General features: G+C 48.2%; 1 protein-coding gene and 1 pseudogene across 3 annotated transcripts in view; one reads left to right on the top strand and one right to left on the bottom strand.

Annotated features, from left to right (window-relative positions):
• Window positions 1-15,085, bottom strand: part of ABCC4 (ATP binding cassette subfamily C member 4 (PEL blood group)) — a 283,152-nt gene extending 268,067 nt beyond the window's left edge. For 2 of the 3 annotated variants that reach the window (XM_074387539.1, XM_003928200.3), the window contains exon 1: window positions 15,003-15,085. In XM_074387539.1, coding sequence (XP_074243640.1) covers window positions 15,003-15,076 — 74 coding nt within the window. In that variant the 5' untranslated portion in view covers window positions 15,077-15,085. Of the gene's footprint in view, window positions 1-7,387; window positions 7,465-15,002 lie in introns of those variants that run through there. The other variant, XM_074387538.1, reaches the window with a different exon arrangement.
• A 225-nt stretch (window positions 15,086-15,310) lies between these two features.
• Window positions 15,311-22,757, top strand: part of LOC141581599 (large ribosomal subunit protein uL23 pseudogene) — a 54,667-nt pseudogene continuing 47,220 nt past the window's right edge.

The following is a 22,757-nucleotide window of genomic DNA, read 5'->3' as shown; positions in this document are numbered from 1 at the left end:
GGCTAATATAGTGAAGCCCCGTCTCTACTAAAAATACAAAAAATTAGCCAGGCATGTGGCACACACCTGTAGTCCTAGCTACTCAGGAGGCTGAAACAGGAGAATCGCTTGAACCCAGGAGGAGGAGGTTGTAGTGAGCCGAGATCCAAGATCACGCCACTGTACTCCAGCCTGGGCAACAGAGTGAGATTCTGTCTCCAAAAAAAAAAAAAGGTCCTATGGCAGTAGGTCTTAGCATATATCAGAATCACTTGGAGGACTGATTAAAACACAGGCTCCTACTGATGCTGCTAGTTCCAGAACCACCTTGAACTTTTTTGTGGTTTTTTGTTTTTGTTTTTTTGAGACAGGGTTTTGCTATCTCATAGGCTGGAGTGCAGTGGTGCAGTAGCCTTGAACTCCTGGGCTCAAGCAATGCCTGCATCTCAGCCTCCCAGGCAACTAGGCCTGTAGATAGCTCCTAACTCATTCCCTCCACTCCTGCCTTTCTCTAACTTTATATTGTAGCCAGAAGGATCTTTTTTTCTGATGAGTATCTATACTGAGTGGCAGCAGAAAGCAGAGATTAAGAGTGGCAACTCAGAATCCAGACTGCCTGAATTCCAATCCTGGCTTTGCTACTTGTTAGTTGTACGACCTTGGGTGAATATCTTAAGCTCTATGTAACTCAATTTCATGTATAAACTATGGATGATAAATTATCAACCTCAGCAGGGTTGTTGGGAGGATCAAATATGCATAAAGCACACAGGAAGGGCTGTATAGGTATTTACTGTCGATGATGACATCATCATCCCTGAGATTCTATCCCAGGTCCCTTTCACCTGGGGCTAGACACCCATTGTCAGGAGCCACCCACTACTGGCTCCTGTTCCTCACCCCCAAGCCCAGGCCTCTGCTAACCTGAAAGGGAAGGCCAACTGGCATGTCTGGTTTTGACCAAGTTTTAAAAAAAGATTTGCACTGTTTAGGTGTTTAGGGATCTAATCCTCTAAACCAGAGCACTGCTATGCAACAGAATTTTCTGTCTTTCTTTTTTTTTTGAAACAGAGTCTCGCTCTGTCGCCCAGGCTGGAATGCAGTGGCACACTCTAGGCCCACTGCAGCCTCCGCCTCCTGGGTTCAAATGATTCCCATGCCTCAGCCTCCTGTGTAGCTGGGATTACAGGTGCACTCCACCATGCCCAGCTAATCTTTGTAGTTTTAGTAGAGCAGGGGTTTCATCATGTTGGCCAGGCTGGTCTTGCACTCCTGACCTCAAGTGATCCTCCTACCTCAGCCTCTGAAAGTGCTGGGATTACAGGCATGAGCCACAGCACCCAGCTGCAACAGAATTTTCTTCTGTGATGGAAATGTTCTAGACCTACAGGGAAAGAAAGAGGTAAATTAAGTATTTCTTTCATCATTGTAATTATCGTCCCCTTCACCAAAGAGAAAGTAGAAGGTGTCATCACAATTAATTGGAATGATACCGAAGTTGATCCTATGTGTTCATTCAGAAATAGTAACTGAGCAATTTGGGGTTTTTATTTTTTGGTTTTGTTTTGGTTTGGATTTTTGGTTGCTATTTCTGCTTTATTTTTCGAAGCAGGGTCTCACTGTGTTGCCCAGGCTGGAGTGCAGTGGTGCGATCATGGGTCACTGCAGCCGCAACTTCCTGGGCTCAGGTGATCCTCACACCTCAGCCTTCCTGAGTAGCTGGGACTACAGCTGTGCACCACCATGGCTGGTTAATTTTTGTATTTTTTGTAGAGGCAGGGTTTCACCATGTTGCACAGGCTGTTCTCAAACTCCTAGGCTCAAGCTATCCACTTGCCTCAGCCTCCCAAAATGCTGGGATTACAGGCATGGGCCACCTCACCTAGCCAACTGAGCCACTTTGTGCCAGGGCTGGGTCGAGATCATATCACTGCACTACAGCCTGGGCGACAGAGCGGGACTCCTTCTCAAATAAATAAATAAAGAGCAGTTCCACATCCTCTGAATAATGGACTAGAGGTTGGTTGATGGATGGGTTTTCAGGGAGAATTTTAGCAGCAGACCTAAGAGGCAGGTACTCTAGTCAGGGGATATGGCATGAGCTAAGGGAACAGGACAGCAAATATGAGGTGTGATCGGGGAAAGGTATCATATATTGCCTGCCCAGGAACAACAGACATCTGAGAATGTAGGAAAATGAAGTTAGGACCTGGAAAAGGAGAGCATCAAATGCCAAAGAAGATGCCACTAAAGGCTCTGGAGCAGAAAGCAGCAGAGCTGTGCCTTGTAAAGATGAAGCCTGCAGTGTCCTGACTAGGATGGAATCTGGAATCGCGTGCCTCCAGTCAAGATGTGGCAACTGACGAACTACCTTTTATCACTGACCAGACACTTCCCTGCCTGCAGATAACTGAAGATACAAGCCTCAGCTACCGGGTGTGGTGGTGCTATTAACGAAAGAGGGAAGTCAGCCAGCAAAGGCTGACTGGGGCAATTTCACCCTTGTTGCTCTGCTGTGAAATTGCTTTCCAGAAAAGTTTTTTTTTTTTTTTTTTTTTTTTTTGAGACAAAGTCTCACTCTGTCACCCAGGCTGGAGTGCAGTGGCGTGATCTTGACTCAATGCAACCTCCACCTCCCAGGTTCAAGTGATTCTCCTGCCTCAGCCTCCCCAGAAGCTGAGATTACAGGTGCCCACTGCCAGGTATTTTTTGTATTTTTAGTAGAGACAGGGTTTCACTATGCTGGCCAGGCTGCTCTTGAACTCCTGACCTTAGGTAATCCACCCACCTTGGGAACCCAAAATGCTGAGATTACAGGCATGAGCCACCACACCCAGCCCAGGAAAACTTCTTAGAGATGTAATAATAACACACCTTATAATTTTCCAAGTACTTCCATAGATAGTGGCCCACTTCTGAGAATGAATTAAATTTCCCTTTGTTGCCCTTCTTTTGTTTTTTTACTAGATCTTCATTTCTGAGGGCACTAATAGGTGACTTCTCCATTCATCAGAGATGGGACATTATATACTGACTCACTTCCATATTAACTTGCCCTGCTTGATTGAAGGTGAGGGAGAAAAATAAGTGTGTAAGGCTGGGTACAGTGGCTCACGCCTGTAATCCCACCCCTTTGGGAGGCCAAGGCAGGTGGATCACCTGAGGTCAGGAGTTCAAGAGCAGCCTGGCCAACATGGTGAAACCCCATCTCTACTAAAAATGCAAAACTTAGTCATGTATAGTGGCACATGCCTGTAATCCCAGCTATTCGGGAGGCTGAGGCAGGAGAATCACTTGAACCCAGGAGGCGGAGGTTCCAGTGAGCTGAGACCGCGCCGTTGCACTCCAGCCTGGGCAACAAGAGTGAAACTCTGTCTCAAAAAAAAAAGGCCGGGCTCAGTGGCTCATGCCTGTAATCCCAGCACTTTGGGAGGCTGAGGTAAGTGGATCACAAGATCAAGAGATCGAGACTATACTAGCCAACATGGTGAATCCCTGTCTCTACTAAAAATACAAAAATTACTGGGCGTGGTGTCGTGCACCTGTAGTCCCAGCTATTCGGGAGGCTGAGGAAGGAGAATCACTTGAACCCAGGAGGCAGAGGCTACAGTGAGCTGGGATTGTGCCACTGTACTCCAGCCTGGTGACAGGGCAAGACTCCGTCTCAAGAAAAAGAAAAAAGAAAGAAAAAGAAGTATATAGAACTTTACTGTTTTATTGGCTGGGCACAGTGGCTCATTCCTGTAATCCTAGCACTTTGGGAGGCCAAGGTGGGTGGATTGCCCGAGCTCAGGATTTCAAAACCAGGCTGGCCAACACAGCGAAACCCTGCCTCTACTAAAACACAAAAAATTAGCCAGGCATGGTGGCACACACCTGTAGTCCCAGTTACTCGGGAGGCTGAGGCAAGAGAATCATTTGAACCCAGAAGGTTACAGTAAGCTAAGACTGTGCCACTGCACTTCAGCCTGGGCAACAGAGCAAAACTCCGTCTCCAAAAAAGGAGAACTTTATCTTTAAAATACTCTTGGAGCCAATCGCAAATACTTAGGAGGCTCTGGCGGGAGGACCTCTTGAGGCCACAAATTCAAGGTTGCAGTGTGCCTGTGAATAGCCACTATACTTTAGCCTGGGCAACACAGCAGGACCTCATAAATAAATAAATAAATATTTTATAATGTATTTTTAAAATACAGCTCTTAAAATATGACATGAGTAGGTTTAATTTTTCTAAATTGTAGGATAGAAGACCAAGGCCCAGAGTGGTCATGTGCCTTGCCTAAAGTCACACACAGCTAATACGTACAACATCATGGGTCTTCTGGCTCCAGGCTGAGGCTTTCGCTTGTTCCTACCTAAGACACAAGTGTCAGCAACTCTCAGTTCAAGAAATTGAGATTAAGACTAAAGGAATAGCTTATAATCATTAATTAAGCATATTAAGTGCAAGATGTTCAGCCAGACACTAGGAGTTTAAGACACTGAAGATACTGGTTTCTGACTTAAAAGAGCTAACAATTTAGTATTTAAAAAAAAGTCACAAATGAGTCAAGACTTAAATAAGACTTAAGACAATAAGAAAGGCATGATAAAAGGGTAAATGTAGGCTGGATACAGTGGCTCATTCCTGTAATCCCAGCACTTTGGGAGGCCAAGGCGGGCAGATCACCTGAAGCCAGAAGTCCGAGACCAGCCTGGCCAACAGGGTGAAACCTGGTCTCTACTAAAAAATACAAAAATTAGCCAGGTGTCGTGGCAGTGAGCACCTGTAATCTCTGCCACTGGGGAGGCTGAGGCAGGAGAATCACTTGAACGTGGGAGGTGGAGGTTACAGTGAGTCAAGATCGTACCACTGCACTCCAGCCTGGGCAACAGAGCAAAACTCTGTCTAAAAAAAAGGGGGTGGGGGGTAAATTTAGCAAGAACCCTCATCATTGTGTTTATCGATGGGCTAATATATACTAGGAATTTGTAAGACTTGACTCAATTTCCAGCTTCATCATGTCCTGCGTGGGTGACCCTCATTATGCTACCTGGCCTCTCCTGTATGTAACACAAGAGCAGAACCACCCTCAACAAGGGGTTACTATAAAAATCAAAAGACCTGGAATCTCTAACATCCCTGGCACAGAGCAAGCCTGCTTCTCCCTCAGCCACTGGCTGAACACCAACAGAGGGGAGTAAGTCCTATGGTGGTAATGGTTCTCACACTTCGAGATCATCCAAGTCCTTTGAGTGAAACCTGAAAAGCAGGTGGTGAACCTTCCACCAGAAAGATGGAAATATGCACAGAAATATCTTTGGCCAGTAGCTCATCAGTAGTTCTTGGGCTTCAGGGCCCATCACAAACTTAGAGAACCATTTAAAAATATCGATGCATGGATTCCACCTCCAGAAATTATTATTCAAATTGGTCTAGAAGGGGACCAGACAACCATATTTTTATGGCTGTCCAGGTGACCCAATCGTGGGGAGGGCTAAGAAACTGCTATGTAATCTAAAAAGAATTTACAAAAACAGAGCTCGTAAGGTTAACAGAAATAATGCATATCAACAATCATTTGAAGGGAGCAATTCAAGAGTATATTCATTAAAAGCAGCACCAAGAGCCAGCCTGTATTCATTAAGAGGAAATCGTGGCCAAGCACAGTGGCTCACGTCTGTAATCCCACTTTGGGAGGCCGAGGCTGGCAGATCACCTGAGGTCAGGAGTTCAAGACTAGCCTGGCCAACATGGTGAAACCCATCTCTTAGCTGGCCCTGGTAACACGTGCCTGTGATTGCAGTGGGCCGAGATCATGCCATTGCACTCCAGCCTGGGCAACAAGAACAAAACTCCATCTCATAAAAGAGAAAATCATGAGACCAGTCACAGTGGCTCACATCTGTAATCCCAGCACTTTGAGAGACTGAGGTGGGTGGATCATTTGAGGCCAGGAATTCAAGAACAGCCCAGCCAACATGGTGAAAACCCATCTCCACCAAAAATACAAAAATTATAGCCAGGTGTGGTGGTGCATGCCTGTAAGCCCAGCTACTTGGGAGGCTGAGGCAGAAGAATCACTCCAATCCAAGAGGTGGAGGTTGCAGTGAGCAGAGATCACACCATTGCACTCCAGTCTGGGCAAAAAGAGCGAAACTCTGTCTCGAAAAACTAAATAAAAATACAAAAATTAGCTAGGTGTGGTGGTACACACATATAATCCCAGCTACTCATGAGGCTGAGGCAGGAGAATTGCTTGAACCCCGGGAGGCAGAGATTGCAGTGAGCTGAGGTTATGCCACTGCACTCCAGCCTGGGCAACAGAGCAAAACTGTCTCAAAAAAAAAAAAAGAGGAAATCATGCCAAATGACTTTAATCCTTAGTGGGGTTTCTGAATGACTGCCCAGACTGGGCATGATGGTTCACCCCTGTCATCCCAGCACTTTGAGAGACCAAGGCAGGTGGATCGCTTGAGCTCAAGAGCTTTGAGACTAGCCTGGGCAACATGGCAAAAACCCACTTCTACAAAAAAATTAGAAAAATTAGCCAGCTGTGGTGGCCCACACCTGTAGTCCCAGCTACTTGGGGGGGCTAAGGTGGTAGGATCACTTGAGCCAGGGAGGTCAAGGCTGCAATGAGCTATGATTACACCACTGCATTCCAGGCTAGGTGACAAGGCAAGATCCTGTCTCAAAAAAAAAATAAAAAGAATGAGTGCATGGGTGATCCAATACCTCTGGACTTCCATAAGGCGGACCTTCCGTATGATGCGATCTCTCTTGACACTTGTGACTAAGTTAATCTAGCGACCACAGTGTTGACTAGTGGATCCACCAAAACCTAGAGGACAGTACTAGGACCTGTCCTTTCTAACATTCAGACTACGCAAGTCTTCCAAGAACTTTCAACAGCAACAATGAGCTGGTAAACTTTGGCACCCACAAAATGAATTTAAATAGGAATAGAAGAGCAGTTATATGGGGATAAGCCCCGCAAACTGTGAGGTCGGTTGGCCACGTGTCCAATACAGCTCAACTGCATGTATCACTGATGATGCCCAAATTAAGATAAACTTCCTGACCAGCCTGGCCAACATGATGAAATGCTGGTTCTACTAAAAATATAAAAATTATCTGGCCGTGGTGGTGCGTCCCTGTATTCCAGGCTACTTGGGAGGCTGAGGCACAAGAATCACTTGAACCTGGGAGGTGGAGGTTGCGGTAAGCTGAGATCATGCCACTGCACACCAGCCTGGGCAACACAGCAAAACTCCATCTGAAAAAATAATAAGATAAACTTCTCCATGAGCCCCAAACTCACAACCAATTGCGTGCCTATTTGACATCTCTACTTGAATGTATAGCAGGCATCTCAAACTTAACATAGTCAAAAGTAAGCTCCTGGCCAGGCACCATGGTGCATACCTGTAATCCCAGCACTTTGGGAGGCTAGGGTGGGAGGATTGCTTCAGCCCAGGAGTTCAATACCAGCCAGGGCAACATAGTGAAACTTCATCTCTACAAAAAAACATAAAAAATTACCTGGGCGTGGTGGCACATGCCTGTGGTCTCAGCTACTTAGGAGGCTGAGGTAGAAGGATCATTTGATCCAAAGAGGTAAAGGCTGCAGTGAACTGAGATCGCACAACTACAATCCAGCCTGGGTGACAGAGCAACACTCTGTCTCAAACAAACAAACAAAGATTTAATGTGGCCATGATAACTGTCTTTGAAAACTATGAGGCAAGCGTATTGAAGAAGGCAGCCAGCTTGCTCGGTGTGTTGACAAAAAAAAGAAGGAGAGGAGCTCTGAACCTATTTTGGTTCTAGGAGCTGCTTGATTCACACATCGTTCTTGGCTTCATTAAATTCTATAATTTTTTTCTTAAAAGTAGGTAAATAGGTCAGGCGTTGTGGCTCATGCCTGTAATCCCAACACTTTGGGAGGCTGAGGTGGGCAGATCACAAGGTCAAGAGATCGAGATCATCCTGGCCAACATGGTGAAAGCCCATCTCTACTAAAAATACAAAAATTACTTGGGCGTGGTGACACACGCCTATAGTCCCAGCTACTTGGGAGGCCGAGGCAGGAGAATTGCTTAAACCCATGAGGCAGAGGTTGCAGTCAGCAGTAGGTAGGTAGGTAAATAACACCAGGCATGGTGGCCCACATCTGTAATCCCAGCACTTCGGGAGGCCAAGATGGGTGGATCACTTGAGGTCAGGAGTTCAAGACCAACGTGGAGAAACCCTATCTCTACTAAAAATAAAAAATAAAAAAATTAGCCAGCCATGGTGGCACATGCCTGTAATCCCAGCTATTTGGGAGGCCGAGGTAGGAGAATTGCTTAAACCCAGGAGATGGAGGTTGCAGTGAGCCGAGACTGCACCATTACACTCCAGCTGGGGCAACAAGAGTGAAACTCCATTTCAAAAATAAATAAATAGGCCAGACACAGTGGCTTACACCTGTAATCCCAGCACTTTGGGAGGCTGAGGCAGGCAATTCACGAGGTCAGGAGATCAAGACCATCCTGGTTGGCCGGGCGCGGTGGCTCAAGCCTGTAATCCCAGCACTTTGGGAGGCCGAGGCGGGTGGATCACGAGGTCAAGAGATCGAGACCAACCATGGTCAACATGGTGAAACCCTGTCTCTACTAAAAATACAAAAAATTAGCTGGGCATGGTGGTGCGTGCCTATAATCCCAGCTACTCAGGAGGCTGAGGCAGGAGAATTGCCTGAACCCAGGAGGCGGAGGTTGCGGTGAGCCGAGATCGCGCCATTGCACTCCAGCCTGGGTAACAAGAGCGAAACTCCGTCTCAAAAAAAAAAAAAAAAAAAAAGACCATCCTGGCTAACATGGTGAAACCCCATCTCTACTAAAAATACAAAAATCAGCTGGGCATGGTGGTTCATGCCTGTAATCCCAGCTACTTGGGAGGCTGAGGCAGAAGAATCGCTTGAACCAGAGTGTCAAAGGTTACAGTGAGCCAAGATTGGGTCACTGCACTCCAACCTGACGATCGAGGAAGACTCCGTCTCAAAAACTAAATATAAATAAATAAATAAATAAATAAAAGTAGGTAAACACAGGTAGAAACTGCATGGAAAAAAAAACTGTGGCTTAATACAACATAATTCTGGCATTCTAATCCGAAGTCATGAGAGTCACATAATGCATTTCCCCATTGCCCAGTATCTGGAAGATATTCCTGTACTGCGTGTGGGCTAGAAGATCTCTTCCTTTCAACCCTCTAATTCTATGACACTAAGGAAACGGGGAAGACAGGAGCGAGCCCAGAGAAAAGAGCAGATGGGGACTAAGCCCGAAACAGACTAGCACAGAAGTGGTCATGGAACCCAGAAATGGAACAGGAGCTAAGCTTCAGGCCACAGAGAAGCTGTAAGTACTCAGGAGTAGGGGGCCTGGAATTGGGAGAAGCAAAGTCTGAATGTCCACTGGGATGAAAGAGGGGAGGGCGGCCTTGGGTGTACCCAATACCACCAGCTAGCAGGGAAGGCACAGCGACTGAGGGGTGGTCATTCACCACATGTCTCAGGCAACACTATCTCCATCTGCAGTTCTGTGGCCTGGACATCTCATCCCCTGCCAGAGATGCCTCCCTACATTCTCCATCCAAGCTCCAGAGGAGGGTCAACCCCTCCCAGAAGATCTCCACCTTGGCCAACACGGCAAAACCCCATCTCTACCAAAATAAAAAAAAAATTACCCAGGCCTGGTGGAGCACACCTGTAGTCCCAGCTACTGTGGAGGCTGAGGCAGGAGAATCGCCTGAACCCAGGAGGTAGAGGTTGCAGTGGGCCATTCATGCCACTGCACTCCAGCCTGCGGGATAGGGTGAGACTCCATCTCAAAAAGAACAACAACAAAAAAATGTCCACCCTGACACAGCTTTTCTCTACTTCTACTCCAGCATCCCCAACACCAGGTCGGGATTAACTCCTGTAGCAGGGACTGCTGGACACACGGACTATGTTTCCTTTTTTTTTTTTTTTTTTTTTTTTTTTAGACAGAGTCTCACTCTGTCACCCAGGCTAGAGTGCAATGATGTAATCTCGGCTCACTGCAACCTCTGCCTTCCGGGTTTAAGCGATTCTTCTGCCTCAGCCTCTTGAGTAGCTGGGACTACAGGTGCCTGCAACCACACCCAGCTAATTTTTGTACTTTTAGTAGACACAGGGTTTCACTATGTTGGCCAAGCTGATCTTTTTTTATTAAGACAGAGTCTCACTCTGTTGCCCAGGCTGGAGTGCAGTGGTGTGATCTCGGCTCACTGCAGCCTCCACCTCCCAGGTTAAAGTGATTCTCCTGCTTCAGTCTCCCGAGTAGCTGGGATTACAGGCATGCAAGACCACGGCTGGCTAATTTTTGTATTTTTAGTAGAAATGGGGTTTCAACATGTTTGGGAGAATGGTCTTGAACTGTTGACCTCAGGTGATCCACCCATCTAGGCATACCAAAGTGCTGGGATTACAGGCGTGAGCCACCACGCCCAGTCTGGACTGCATTTTCTACCCCTCCTTGTGGTCTGAAGTGGCCATGAAACTGAGACCTGGCCAACAGGAAGTGATTGCAAAAGGTGTCTGGCTTCCATGCCTGGAACACAAAACCAGCCCCATACAGGCCTACTCCGGCTGAATAAGGAGGCCTCCTGCAGAAGAGGAGAACTGAAAAGAGGCTGAGCCACCAGATGGAGAAAGTCCAGCTAGGAGTAACTGTATGGTGTCGTTCCCCACCCTAGATGGCCCGAAGGGGACTACAGCATGAGAATGGACATGGTCTTGGTTATTTCAGTTTTCTTTTTTTTTTTTCTGAGATGGAGTCTTTCTCTGTGGCGCACACTAGAGTGCAGTGATGGTCCACTCACTGCAACCTCCACCTCCTGGGTTCAAGCAATTCTCCGCTGCCTTAGCCTCCTCCCAAGTATCTGGGATTACAGGCACGTGCCACCAAGCTCGGATAATTTTTTTCTTTTTTTTTTTTTTTTTGTATTTTCAGTAGAGAAGGAGTTTCGCCATGTTGGTCTCTAACTCCTGACCTCATGTGATCCACCTCCCTCAGATGGCTATTTTTAATGAAACCACTGCGAATAGGGGCTTATTTTCTTTATCAGCTAGCATCATTTGCATAATACAATGGCTGCCTCCATCATCGTGTGAGCTCTTTGAGAACAGGAATGGTACTTTATTGTAATGGATTTGAACCTGGCAAGAAAGAGGGCACTCTGTCAGGCACGGTGGCTAACGCCTGTAATCCCAGCATTTTGGGAGGCAGGGCAGATCGATCACCTGGGGTTAGGAGTCCAAGCTGCTAGGGAGGCTGAGGCAGGTGAATCACTTGAACCCTGGAGGCAGAGATCGCAGTGAGTCAAGATCATGCCATTGCACTCCAGCCTGGGCAATAAGAGCAAAACTCTGTCTCAAAAACAATAAAATAAAGCCAAGCATGGTGGCGCATGCCTGTAATCCCAGCACTTTGGGAGGCCAAGGTGAGCAGATGACCTGAGGTCAGAAGTTTGAGACCAGCCTGGCTAATATGGTGAAACCCCATTTCTACTAAAAACACAAGAAATTAGCCTGGCGTGGTGGCAGGAACCTGTAATCCCAGCTACTCAGGAGGCTGAGGCAGGAGAATTGCTTGAACCCAGGAGGCAGAGGCTGCAGTAAGCAAAGATTGCACCACTGCACTCCACCCTGGGCGACAGAGCAAGACTCCATCTCAAAAAAAAAAAGAAATAAAGAAAAGAAATTTTAAAAATTAAAAATAAAGAAAAGCATAATAGTACAATAACACACCAATGAGAGAAATAGCTGGAAGCAGTAAGATCCTCAAGTCAGGGTCACCGGGAGCACTTGAAACCTCACCACCCCCACCCACACACCCAGTGTTTCCAATTTTACTCAGTCAGTCCGGAGTGGATGCTGGAGTAGCTGCATCTCTTACAATCTCCCAAGCGATGCTGATGCTGCCACTCTGAGTACCATGCTTTGAGAACAGCTGCCCTAAAGCATGGTAATAGTTGTTACACGTGCATCATCTCCAACTGCAGGTACTTTAACAGCTTCTCTGGAGAAACTCTAACCTGCCAGAACAGGGGGTGCCTTCTCCACGAATTTCCAACAAGCACCTAAACTGGAAGCAGTTCAGTATAGCAGCTCCGAAGAGGCTGAGGAGCCAGTCTGCCCCACTTCGGAGCCTGCTCTGACACTGGATTGCTGCGTGGGTCCAAGCAACTTACTCAACCACTCTCTCAGCTTGAGTGTCCTCAGAGTAAAATGGACGTACTAGCCCTTCCCCTCCAGCAGGGAAACCGGAATGAACAACCTACTCAAGTCATGAACGGGAAGGCATCACTTTCCCATTTCCCTGCCATCTACATTTTGAAAATGTAGGGGGGCAGGGCTCACACCTGCAATCCCAGCACTTTGGGTGGCAGAAGCAGGAGGATCCCTTGAGCCTAGGAGTTCAAGATCAGCCTGAGCAACAACATAGAGACCCCCATCTCTACAAAAAAAAAAAAAAAAAAAAAGGAAAAAGCTTTTTAAATTATCCAAGTGTTGTGGCACACATCTGGAGTCCCAGCTACTCGGGAGGCTAAGGCAGGAAAATTGCTTTAGCCTAGGAATTGGAGGCTGCTGTAAGCTATGAATGTCATTGCACTCCAGTCTAGGTCACAGAGCAAGATCGTGTCTCAAAAAAAAAGTTTCTTGCCCTGCCTGAAGTTGAGGAGACCATTTGTCTACTTCAAGTTATTATTTACAGCAACCACACCCATATTCCTTCCTCCTCCACGCGCCCCTCCCCTAAAGAGAAAGGCCGCCAAACAACCAAGAGAGGCTCTTACACAGAATGAGCGCACAACTGAACGAGAGTAAGCGACTCATCCTCTCGCAATCCCTTAGGTCAAACCTGTCCAACCTGAGGCCCACAGGCCACATGTGGCCCAACACAAATTTCTAAGCTTTCTTAAAACAGCATGAGGTTTGTGTGGTTTTTCTTTTCTTTTCTTTTCTTTTCAGCTCATCAGCTATCATTAGTGTTAGTGTATTTTATGTATGGCCCAAGACAATTATTCTACAGTGTGGCCCAGGGAACTCAAAAGATCAGAGACCTCTGGCCTAGGCTGTCCTATAATAAAAGGCCATGTGGGAAAGATGAGGCGGCAGAGGTCAAGAAACAGAGATCTAATAATCAACCAAGTGAGATTGAAGCTCTTCAAAGATTCAGGCTCATGTAGTTAGCAGTCCAGGATACAAGATGGATTTTTTTTTTCTCTGAGACAAAGTCTCACTCTGTTGCCCAGGCTGGAGTGCAGTGGCACCATCGGCTCACACAACCTCCGCCTCCCAGGTTCAAGCAATTCTCCTGCCTCAGCCTCCCAAGTAGCTGGGATTACAGGCGTCCGACACCACACCCGGCTAATTTTCATGTTTTTTTTTGTTTTTTTTTTTTTGAGACGGAGTTTCGCTCTTGTTACCCAGGCTAGAGTGCAATGGAGCTATCTCGGCTAACCGCAACCTCCGCTTCCTGGGTTCAGGCAATTATCCTGCCTCAGTCTCCTGAGTAGCTGGGATTACAGGCACGCGCCACCATGCCCAGCTAATTTTTTGTAATTTTAGTAGAGACGGGGTTTCACCATGTTGACCAGGATGGTCTCGATCTCTTGACCTCGTGATCCACCCGCCTCGGCCTCCCAAAGTGCTGGGATTACAGGCTTGAGCCACTGCGCCCGGCCAATTTTCGTATTTTTAGTAGAGACAGGATTTCACCATGTTGGCCAGGCTGGTCTCGAACTCCTGACCTCGTAATCCGCCGACCTCAGCCTCCCAAAGTGCTGGGATGACAGGGTGAGCCACACAGCTCCCGGCTAAGATGGAAATTTTAGGTATGACTGTCACCTGAGTCTTTCTCCGCCTGTTTCTTTGCACAAGATGGGCAGGGCTGTGGGCCCTCCCAGCTCGGGCCCCTCCCAGCTCAGGGGCCCTCAGGTGGTTTTAGGATGATAGAACGCCTGGTAGGAACCACCTGCATCAAGACCACAGGTGACCTCTCTGAAGCTTAGCGATTCCAGGGACCCCGCCCAGGGAGCAGTCCTCCTAGGTAGAGGTGAAAATATTGGAAACAGGGAGAGAAGCTGGTCAAAGACAGACTCCAGTCGTGGCTGTGCATGTCCCAGTTAAAAGCAAAACCCGGAAGGTCCCGTTCAAGCACCGTGTCCCCATTCATAAATAAAAAATAATGCTAGTGTTATTTTACCCACATGAAAACTTGCCCCAACGAGGTACCATGACCTACATGGACACACACAGTGAGATTCACACAGAAAGGCAGGACAGTCCTGGTCACTGAGACAAAAGATGCAGAGACACCTGGACACAGAGAGACACAGCGGGACGTGGAGTTGGATGGGGCTGTCTGGTAAGGAATATCAAAAGGGGTGGGGAGACTAGCGGGAGATGGCATAGGTCCAGGACACTAATTAGGCTTTGGCTGAGATTAAATAAAGGAAGATGTTCGTAAGCTGCTTACTTAAAAAGAAAGGAAAGGGTGCGTTTGAGTTCAGGAGACAGCGAGTCCCGGAGCAGGAGGTGGGGAGCCAGCGAAGGGTGGGCGTGTAGGCGGTGCAGCCGCTTCTCCTGCTGAGCCAGAGACTCCCCCTTTCGGCAGCCTGGGTTCCCCGCCTCACCACCTCCAGCTCCTCCTTCCCCGAGCCCTGAGGGCCCTCAGGGCCTCCAGCAACAAAGCCGCCGACCCTGCGCCACCGGTGCCGGGGCCCCGCGTCCCCCGCGTCCCCCACGTCCCCATGCCCCGCGCGCAGGGGCGCACGCGGGGCCCACACGGCCGGCGTGGTGCCTGCCACCCGCAGCAGAAAGCCCCAGCGTGGAGCGCGTGGCACAGGAAAGCGCTCCCGTCGCCACGGCCGCAGAAGGCGCGGGCAGCATCCGGCGCGGTCCTGGGAGAGCCCGTCCGCCAGGAGGGCGGCTGCAGGGTGACCCGGTTCGGGCGGAGACACTCACCAGAAGAACACGCGCGAGCAGAGGTTCGCGTCCTGCAGCGGGTTGGGCTTCACCTCCTGGTACACTGGCAGCATCTCGCCGGGCGGGGCGGGCGTGGGCCGAGGTCCCGCTGATCAGGCGGCGGTGGCCGCGGGCTGCGCTCCTGGACCGCGAGCAGGGATGCTGGAGCTCCGGCTGCCGCGCGGGTCCGCTCGGCAGGAGCCTGTGAGGCAGCCGCTTCCGGAAGCCGGGCGCCGGCGGCACGCCCCGTCCCCGCCTCTCAGGCCCGCCGCTAGCAGGGCCGCCTCGGGGGCGCCCTTTAACGCGCTGCCGCCTGGAGCCCGGGAGCCGCGCACCGCGTGCGAGCGCGGCGGGGGACGACGGCTGACGCGGCGGGAGGAGGCCGAGCTGGCGACGCCAAAGGAAGCCCGGAGCTACGCCCAGGGGTGAGGCGAGGGCGGCGCGCGCCGCTGGAGGGAGTGGGTAGCCGAGAGCGCGGCGCGGAGGCCGGGTCCGGAGGTGCCCACGTGCTCGCACCCTACGGAAACTTTCCGAAATTCACTCTCAGAGTCTAGGCGCCGACCCAGAAGGTGGAGCAGGGAGGCGCCGGCTGTGCCCGCCCCTTCGACGCAGAAACGCCCTCTCGGCCACGGATTTGGGGACACTGGGAGACAGCTGCCTGGCTCTCCGGCAGCCCGCCCCCTGGGCGACTTGCCCACCTCAGGACCAAACGAGGGTGCCATGGGAAGCTCTCCAACCTGTGAGCCAAACATTTGACCTCGGACGACAGCAAGGTTTAGCACAGATTATCCTTACAGAGCTGCAAGACCTCAAGAAAGCCAGGTAACTCCAGGGTAGGACCCAGATGATTTGGAGAGCTGACTGAGTGAATGCTGTCGTCGATTGGGGCGGGCTTTCGGCATCTCACATGTTGCACGCTACGGTGGACCTCTGAGCTTTTTGCTGCCCTCTTAGATTGGGAAAGGAAGATAAGAGGAAAGAGAGACTGACTGCCTTATAATTTCTGTCTTCAAGCCCCAAAGCCTAACAGGTAACTGTGGCAAACGGCACATGTATTTTGTGTGTGTGTGTGTGTGTGTGTGTGATAGAGAGAGCGAGGGAGGACAGAGAAAGGGGAAAGGGAGACTCACTCTGCCGCCCAGGCTGGAGTGCAGTGGGACGATAATGGCTCACTGAACCCTCCACCTCCCAAAACTCAAGCAATCTTTCCAACTCAGCCTAAGTGGCTAGGACTACAGGCACCAGCTGCTATGACTGGCTAATTTTTTGCAATTTTTGTGGAGACACAAAAAAATCAAAGGTTCCAAGTTCGTGATGCTGTAATAAGATCATTGTATTGCTCCTTGATAATTTCTCACTTTGTTGCCAGGCTAGTCTCAAACTCCTAGGCTCAAGTGATCCTCCCACCTTGGCCTCCCAAAGTACTAGGATTACTGGCATATACCACTACACCCGACCAATCATCTTACTATTAATTCTATCAGTGCCCCATTCAAGGCTTTCCTTATTTTATAGATGAGGAAAGTGAGGCTGAAAGGCAGAACTTGTCCAAGGTCTTCGAGCCAAGAAAGGATAAAAACGTGATTTGCACTAAGCCTGGGTCTGAGCATGTCCTTGCTCCCTGGTGGATGGCCAGGATGCATAAGCGCCCAGAATCTGCTGGTTGAATGGCTGTAGGAATGAATGAATAAAATCTTCCAAGCTTTTGGACTCCCACCCCTAAAGTCTTCAGTTATTCCTGTGGCTACCTTAACAAGCTCAGCAGCTGCTCTTCATTTCCACCCTGAATGAAGAAAAATGAAAGGCTCCAAATTCATGGTGCTTGGAACAAGATCATTTTATTGTTCCTTGTTTATTTCCCATGTGTATTTGCTAAGATAGCATCATTAATATCTTTTAAAGAAAGCCATACACAAACATGTTTTTAAAAGTCAGGCACAGGCTGGCCAACATAGTGAGGTCCTGTCTCCACCAAAAATTTTAAAAATTAGCCCAGGTGTGGTGGCGTGCACTTGGAGTCCCAGCTTCTCAGGAGGCTGAGAAAGGAGGATGGCTTTAGCCCAGGAGTTCCAGGCTACAGGGAGTTAAGAAGGTGCCCATAGGGCCAGGCGCAATGGCTCACACCTGTAATCCCAGCTCTTTGGAAGGCTGAGGCAGGTGGATCACCTGAGGTCAAAAGTTCAAGACCAGCCTAGCCAACATGGTGAAACCCCATCTCTACTAAAATTACAAAAAATTAGCTGGGTGTGATGATGGACACCTGTAATACTAGCTTCTCGGGAGCCTGAGTCAGGAGAATCACTTGAACCTGGGAGGCGGAGGTTGCAGTGAGCAATCCCAGCACTTTGAGAGGTGGAGACAGGAGGATTGCTTTAGCCCAGGAGTTCTAGACCAGCCTGGGCAATATAGGGAGACCTCATCTCTACTAAAAGTGTAAAAATTAGATGGTGTGAGTCTGTAGTCCCAGCTACCCTGGAGGCTCAGGTGGGAGGATTGCTTGAGCCCAGGAGTTCTAGACCAGCCTGGGCAACATAGAGAGACCTCATCTCTATTGAAAAATTTAAAAATATGATGGGTGTGGTGACATGAGTCTGTAGTCCCAGCTGGAGGCTCAAGTGAGAGGACTGCTTGAGCCCAGGAGTTGGAGGTTGCAGTAGGCTATGATCACACTAGTGCACTCCAGCCCGGCAAAGAATCTGTCTCAAAGAAAAAGAAAAGGCAGGCCGGGCGCGGTGGCTCAAGCCTGTAATCCCAGCACTTTGGGAGGCCGAGGCGGGTGGATCACAAGGTCGAGAGATCGAGACCAACCTGGTCAACATGGTGAAACTCCGTCTCTACTAAAAAAAATACAAAAAATTAACTGGGCATGGTGGTGCGTGCCTATAATCCCAGCTACTCAGGAGGCTGAGGCAGGAGAATTGCCTGAACCCAGGAGGCGGAGGTTGCGGTGAGCCGAGATGGCGCCATTGCACTCCAGGCTGGGTAACAAGAGCGAAACTCTGTCTCAAAAAAAAAAAAAAAGAAAGGGCAAGCACATAAGAATGGCAAAATATTGATAATTTTTGAAGGCAGATGATGTGACATGGGGGTTTCTTTTCTTCTTATTTCATGCATGTTTGAGAATTTGGTTTTCTCTTTGGAGATGGGGTCTCACTATGTTGCCCAGGCTGGACGCAAACTCCTGGACCCAAGGGATCCTCCTGCCTCAGCCCCTCCAAGTACCTGCGATTATAGGCACTCGCCAGCATACCAGCTCATGTTTCAGAATTTCTGTCACAAAAAGGAACACAATATTTTAATTTGACTATTATAGGAAAGATATGCTCATTCAATGATCTACCTTTCTGATAGCTCTTTCTCAGAGAAACGCAAGCTATAAACCAAAGTTTTTGTTTACATGCAAGCTTTAAACCAAAATAGTCAGCCCTCACCTGATTTGCTGTGCCCTTTGAAACTCCCTAAGCTTTCTAGCCCAGTAAATGCTGAGCTACCAGTTCTACTTCCAAGCTAGAGAGTCTGTTTGCTAAAGTTAGAAGTCTAGAGACTTCCCTTGTCGGACTGTCCCAGAATGCTCTCTGTACCCCCAACAACTGTGTAAGAACCATAATTAGCCATCTCCAAACTGCCAAAGTGCTCAGTCCCTTCGGCTCCTGCAGAGGCTTATTTTTTTCTTAATTAAGATCTTCTGGAACTTCTTAACATTCTTTTCTGAACATTAACAATGTGGTATTTGGAAGAGCTTCTGTAGTGCAGTGTCTGACTGCAGAGAGGACTGGACAAGGAGCCGGGGAACCAGGGCTCCAGGCTTTTCACTTGTTACCTAACCTTTCTGACCCTTATTTTTCTCAGCTCTAAAATGGGGTTGGGGCCAGGTGCAGTGGCTCACACCTATAATCTCAGCACTTTGGGAGGCCGAGGCGGGTGGATTACCTGGGGTCAGGAGTTCTAGACCAGCCTAACCAATATGGCAAAACCCTGCTTCAACTAAAAATACAAAAATTAGCTGGGTGTGTTGGCACGTGCCTATAATCCCAGCTACTCAGCAAGCTGAGGCAGGAGAATTGCTTGAACCAGGGAGTTGGAGGTTGCAGTGAGCCGAGATCACGACACTGCACTCCAGCCTGGCAACAGAGTGAGACTCCCTCTCAAAGAAAAAAAAAAAAAAATTAGCCAGGCATGGTGGCATGTGCCTGTAGTCCCAGCTACTTGGGAGGCTGAGACAGGAGAATTGCTTTATCCCAGGAGGCAGAGGTTGCAGTGAGCTGTGAGCCATGAGCCAAGAGCATTCTGCTGCACTGTTTTGCCATTTAATTAAACATTTGTTCATTTTTAAAAAGAAGTATTATAATTACAATGTACTGATTAACAGGTTTTGTGAATTCCAGAAGTCTAACTTAAAAAAAAAAAAAACTTGTTCCTAAATAAAACCATCACTGATGTTAACTTTCTCAGCAATACACAGCAAATGAAATATGAACATTTATATGAAAAACATAATAGGCTGGCCACGGTGGCTCACACCTGTAATCCCATCACTTTGTGAGGTGGAACTAGAGCCCAGGAGTTCGAGACCAGCTTGGCAATATAGCAAAACCCTGTTTCTACAAAAAAAAAAACAAAATATAGATAGATAGATAGATAGATAGATAGATAGATAAAATATATATATACACATATCTATATACATATCTATATCTATATCTATATATAGATATATATAGATATAGATATATAGATATATATCAGCCAAGCATGGTGGTACACACTGGTAGTACCAGCTACTCAGGAGGCTGAGATGGGAGGCTCACTTGAGCCCAGATGGTCGAGGCTGCAGTGAGTCATGACTGCACCATTGCATTCCAGCCTAGGTGACAGAATGAGACGTTGTCTCAGAGAAAAGAAAAACATAATTTAAAAATCCAGGATCCCAAGAAATTGGTATCAGTTTAGAATTATGCTTCAGACCAAATACCATATCACAGAAAGCACATGTATGGCAAAATAGAATTTTTTCATCCATTAGCTATACTTCACTGAATGGGCAACTGCACCGTTTTACTATTTCACTAAATCCTTGCAATGCTACTCTGAGGAATGTACTGTTGTCCTTTTACAGATAATAAAGCTTAGAGAAAGTTGCAGTACATTCTCCAAAATGGAAAAAAATAAGATTTGCCAATGCCCACAAGCACTGGACCACTTTGATCTGCCTCTCTCTCCATCTTCAGATGTCATGTTAGAGTCACCAGCAGGTCAAGAAACAGTCACTGAGTCAACATTTCTGATGTGGTCGATGTAATCTAGCACCACGAGGCTGGGCATGTATGAAGGTAGATTGCAGGAGCAAACAGGTGCCTTAGGGCAAGTTGAAATGGGGTCCACACAGCTATGTTGGGTAGAATGACAGGCAGGAAGGCCTTAGCCCTTCAAAACCTGCAGTATAGACATTATACTCAGAACAGTAGAAAAATAAACTTGTCTAAGAGAGACATCCATTTTTTAAAACTGCTGAAGCTATGAAATTGTAATTTTAAAGTACGTCTGACCTTGGACAGGCGCAGTGGCTCACAACTGCAATCCCAGCACTTTGGGAGGCCGAGGCAGGTGGATCACCTGAAGTCAGCAGTTTGAGACCAGCCTGGCCAACATGGTGAACCCCATCTCTACTAAAAATACAAAAAATAAGCCAGGTGTGATGAGCAACGCCTGTAATCCTAGCTACTTGGAAGCCTGAGGCAAGAAAATCACTTGAATCCGGGAGGCGGAGGTTGCAGTGAGCTGAGATCACACCACTGCACTCCAGCCTGGTGTGGTGGAACATGCCTATAGCTACTTGGAAAGCTGAGCCGGAGAATTGCTTGAACCCAGGAGGCAGAGATTGCAGTGCGCTGAGATGGTGCCATTGCACTCCAGCTTGGGCAACAAGAGCTAAGCTCCACCTCCATAAAATAAAAATAAAGTATATTTGACCTTAAAGGATTAAAAATAGCACAGACTACATATATACCTATTGTAGAGAAAAATTAGTTTAAAATTATTTGATGACACGTTACACGAAAACAACAGCTCTTATGTACCCATCAGCAGTCTGCTGAATGCGTACAGGAAGCCATCACCCACAATTTTATTTACACATAAAATGTAGGCCAGGCTCAGTGGCTCTCACTTGTAATCCCAGCACTTTGGGAGGCCAAGGTAGGCAGATCGCAAGATCAGGAGTTGGAGACCAGCCTGACCAATGTGGTGAAAGCCCGTCTCTATTAAAAATACAAAAATTAGCTTCGCATGGTGGTGCCTGCCTATAATCCCAGTTACTCAGGAGGCTGAGGCAGGAGAATTGCTTAAACCCAGGGGCAGAGTTTGCAGTGAGCCAAGGTCATGCCACTGCACTCCAGCCTGGGAAACAGAGCAAGACTCTGTCTCAAAAATAAATAAATAAATAAATAAGGCCAGGTGCAGTGACTCACCCCTGTAATCCCAGCACTTTGGGAGACTGAGGCAGGTGGATCACCTGAGCTTAGGAGTTCAAGACCAGCCTGGCCAACATGGTGAAACCCCGTCTCTACTAAAAATACAAATATTAGCCAGGCGTGGTGGCAGGTGCCTATAATCCCAGGTGCTCCAAAGGCTGAGGCAGGAAAATCACTTGAACCCGGGAGGCAGAGGTTGCAGTGAGCCAAGACCGCCATATACATAGGTATACACATGCCATGGTGGTTTGCTGCATCCATCCCCCCATCATCTACATTAGGTATTTCTCCTAATGTTATCCCTCCCCAATCCCCCCACATTTTTTTTTTTGAGACGGAGTCTCGCTTTGTTGCCCAGGCTGGAGTGCAGTGGCACAATCTCTACACACTGCAACCACCGCCTCCCAAGTTCAAATGTTTCTCCCGTGTCGGCCACTTCAGTAGCTGAGACTACAGGCATGCACCACCATGCCTGCTAATGCTAATTTTTTGTATTTTTAGTAGAGACAGGGTTTCACCATGTTGGCCAGGTTGGTCTCCAACTCCCGACCTCAGATGATTCACCCACCTTGGCCTCCCAGAGTGCTGGGATTATAGGTGTGAGCCACTGTGCCTGGTCTGATGAACATATATATATATATATTAGCGTTGTTTTTTGTTTTTTTGTTTGTTTTGGGTTTTTTTTGAGATGGAGTCTCACTCTGTCACCCAGGCTGGAGTGCAGTGGTACGCTCTAGGCTCACTGCAGCCTTGCCTCCTGGGTTCAAGTGATTCTCCTGCCTCAGCTTCCTGAGTAGCTGGGATTACAGGCACATGCCACCATGCCTGACTAATTTTTGTATTTTTAGTAGAGATGGGTTTCACCGTGTTGGTCAGGCTGGTCTTGAACTCCTGACTTCCATGATCCACCCTCCTCAGCCTCCCAAAGTGCTGGGATTGCAGGTGTGGGCCATTGCACTGGGTGAGATCTTTCTAATGCCCAGCCTTCCCTTCATACTGCCCGAGGAGCACTTGGACTTTGTCCAGAGGGGGTACGCACTCACCAAGCCCTACATGGAGCTTTCTTTTCTGATCCAACAAATGGCAATGTCCCCACCTGGCCCTGGTGACTCCTCAGGGTGTGGGAGGAAAGGGGCGAGTCAGGACTGAGTGACTGCGGACCTGAACACTCAGACCTTATCCTGCCATTGAGGCTCTCAAGGACATCAGCAGGATGTGGCCCCAAGGTTTTTCCTCCCCTGGTTTCCCCAAGCAGAAAACCCTGGCCTTTATCTAGACAGTGCTT

The sequence above is a fragment of the Saimiri boliviensis genome, chromosome 16 (assembly GCF_048565385.1).
Source record: "Saimiri boliviensis isolate mSaiBol1 chromosome 16, mSaiBol1.pri, whole genome shotgun sequence".
NCBI lineage: Eukaryota > Metazoa > Chordata > Mammalia > Primates > Cebidae > Saimiri > Saimiri boliviensis.
This window is presented reverse-complemented; position numbering and strand designations above follow the sequence as displayed.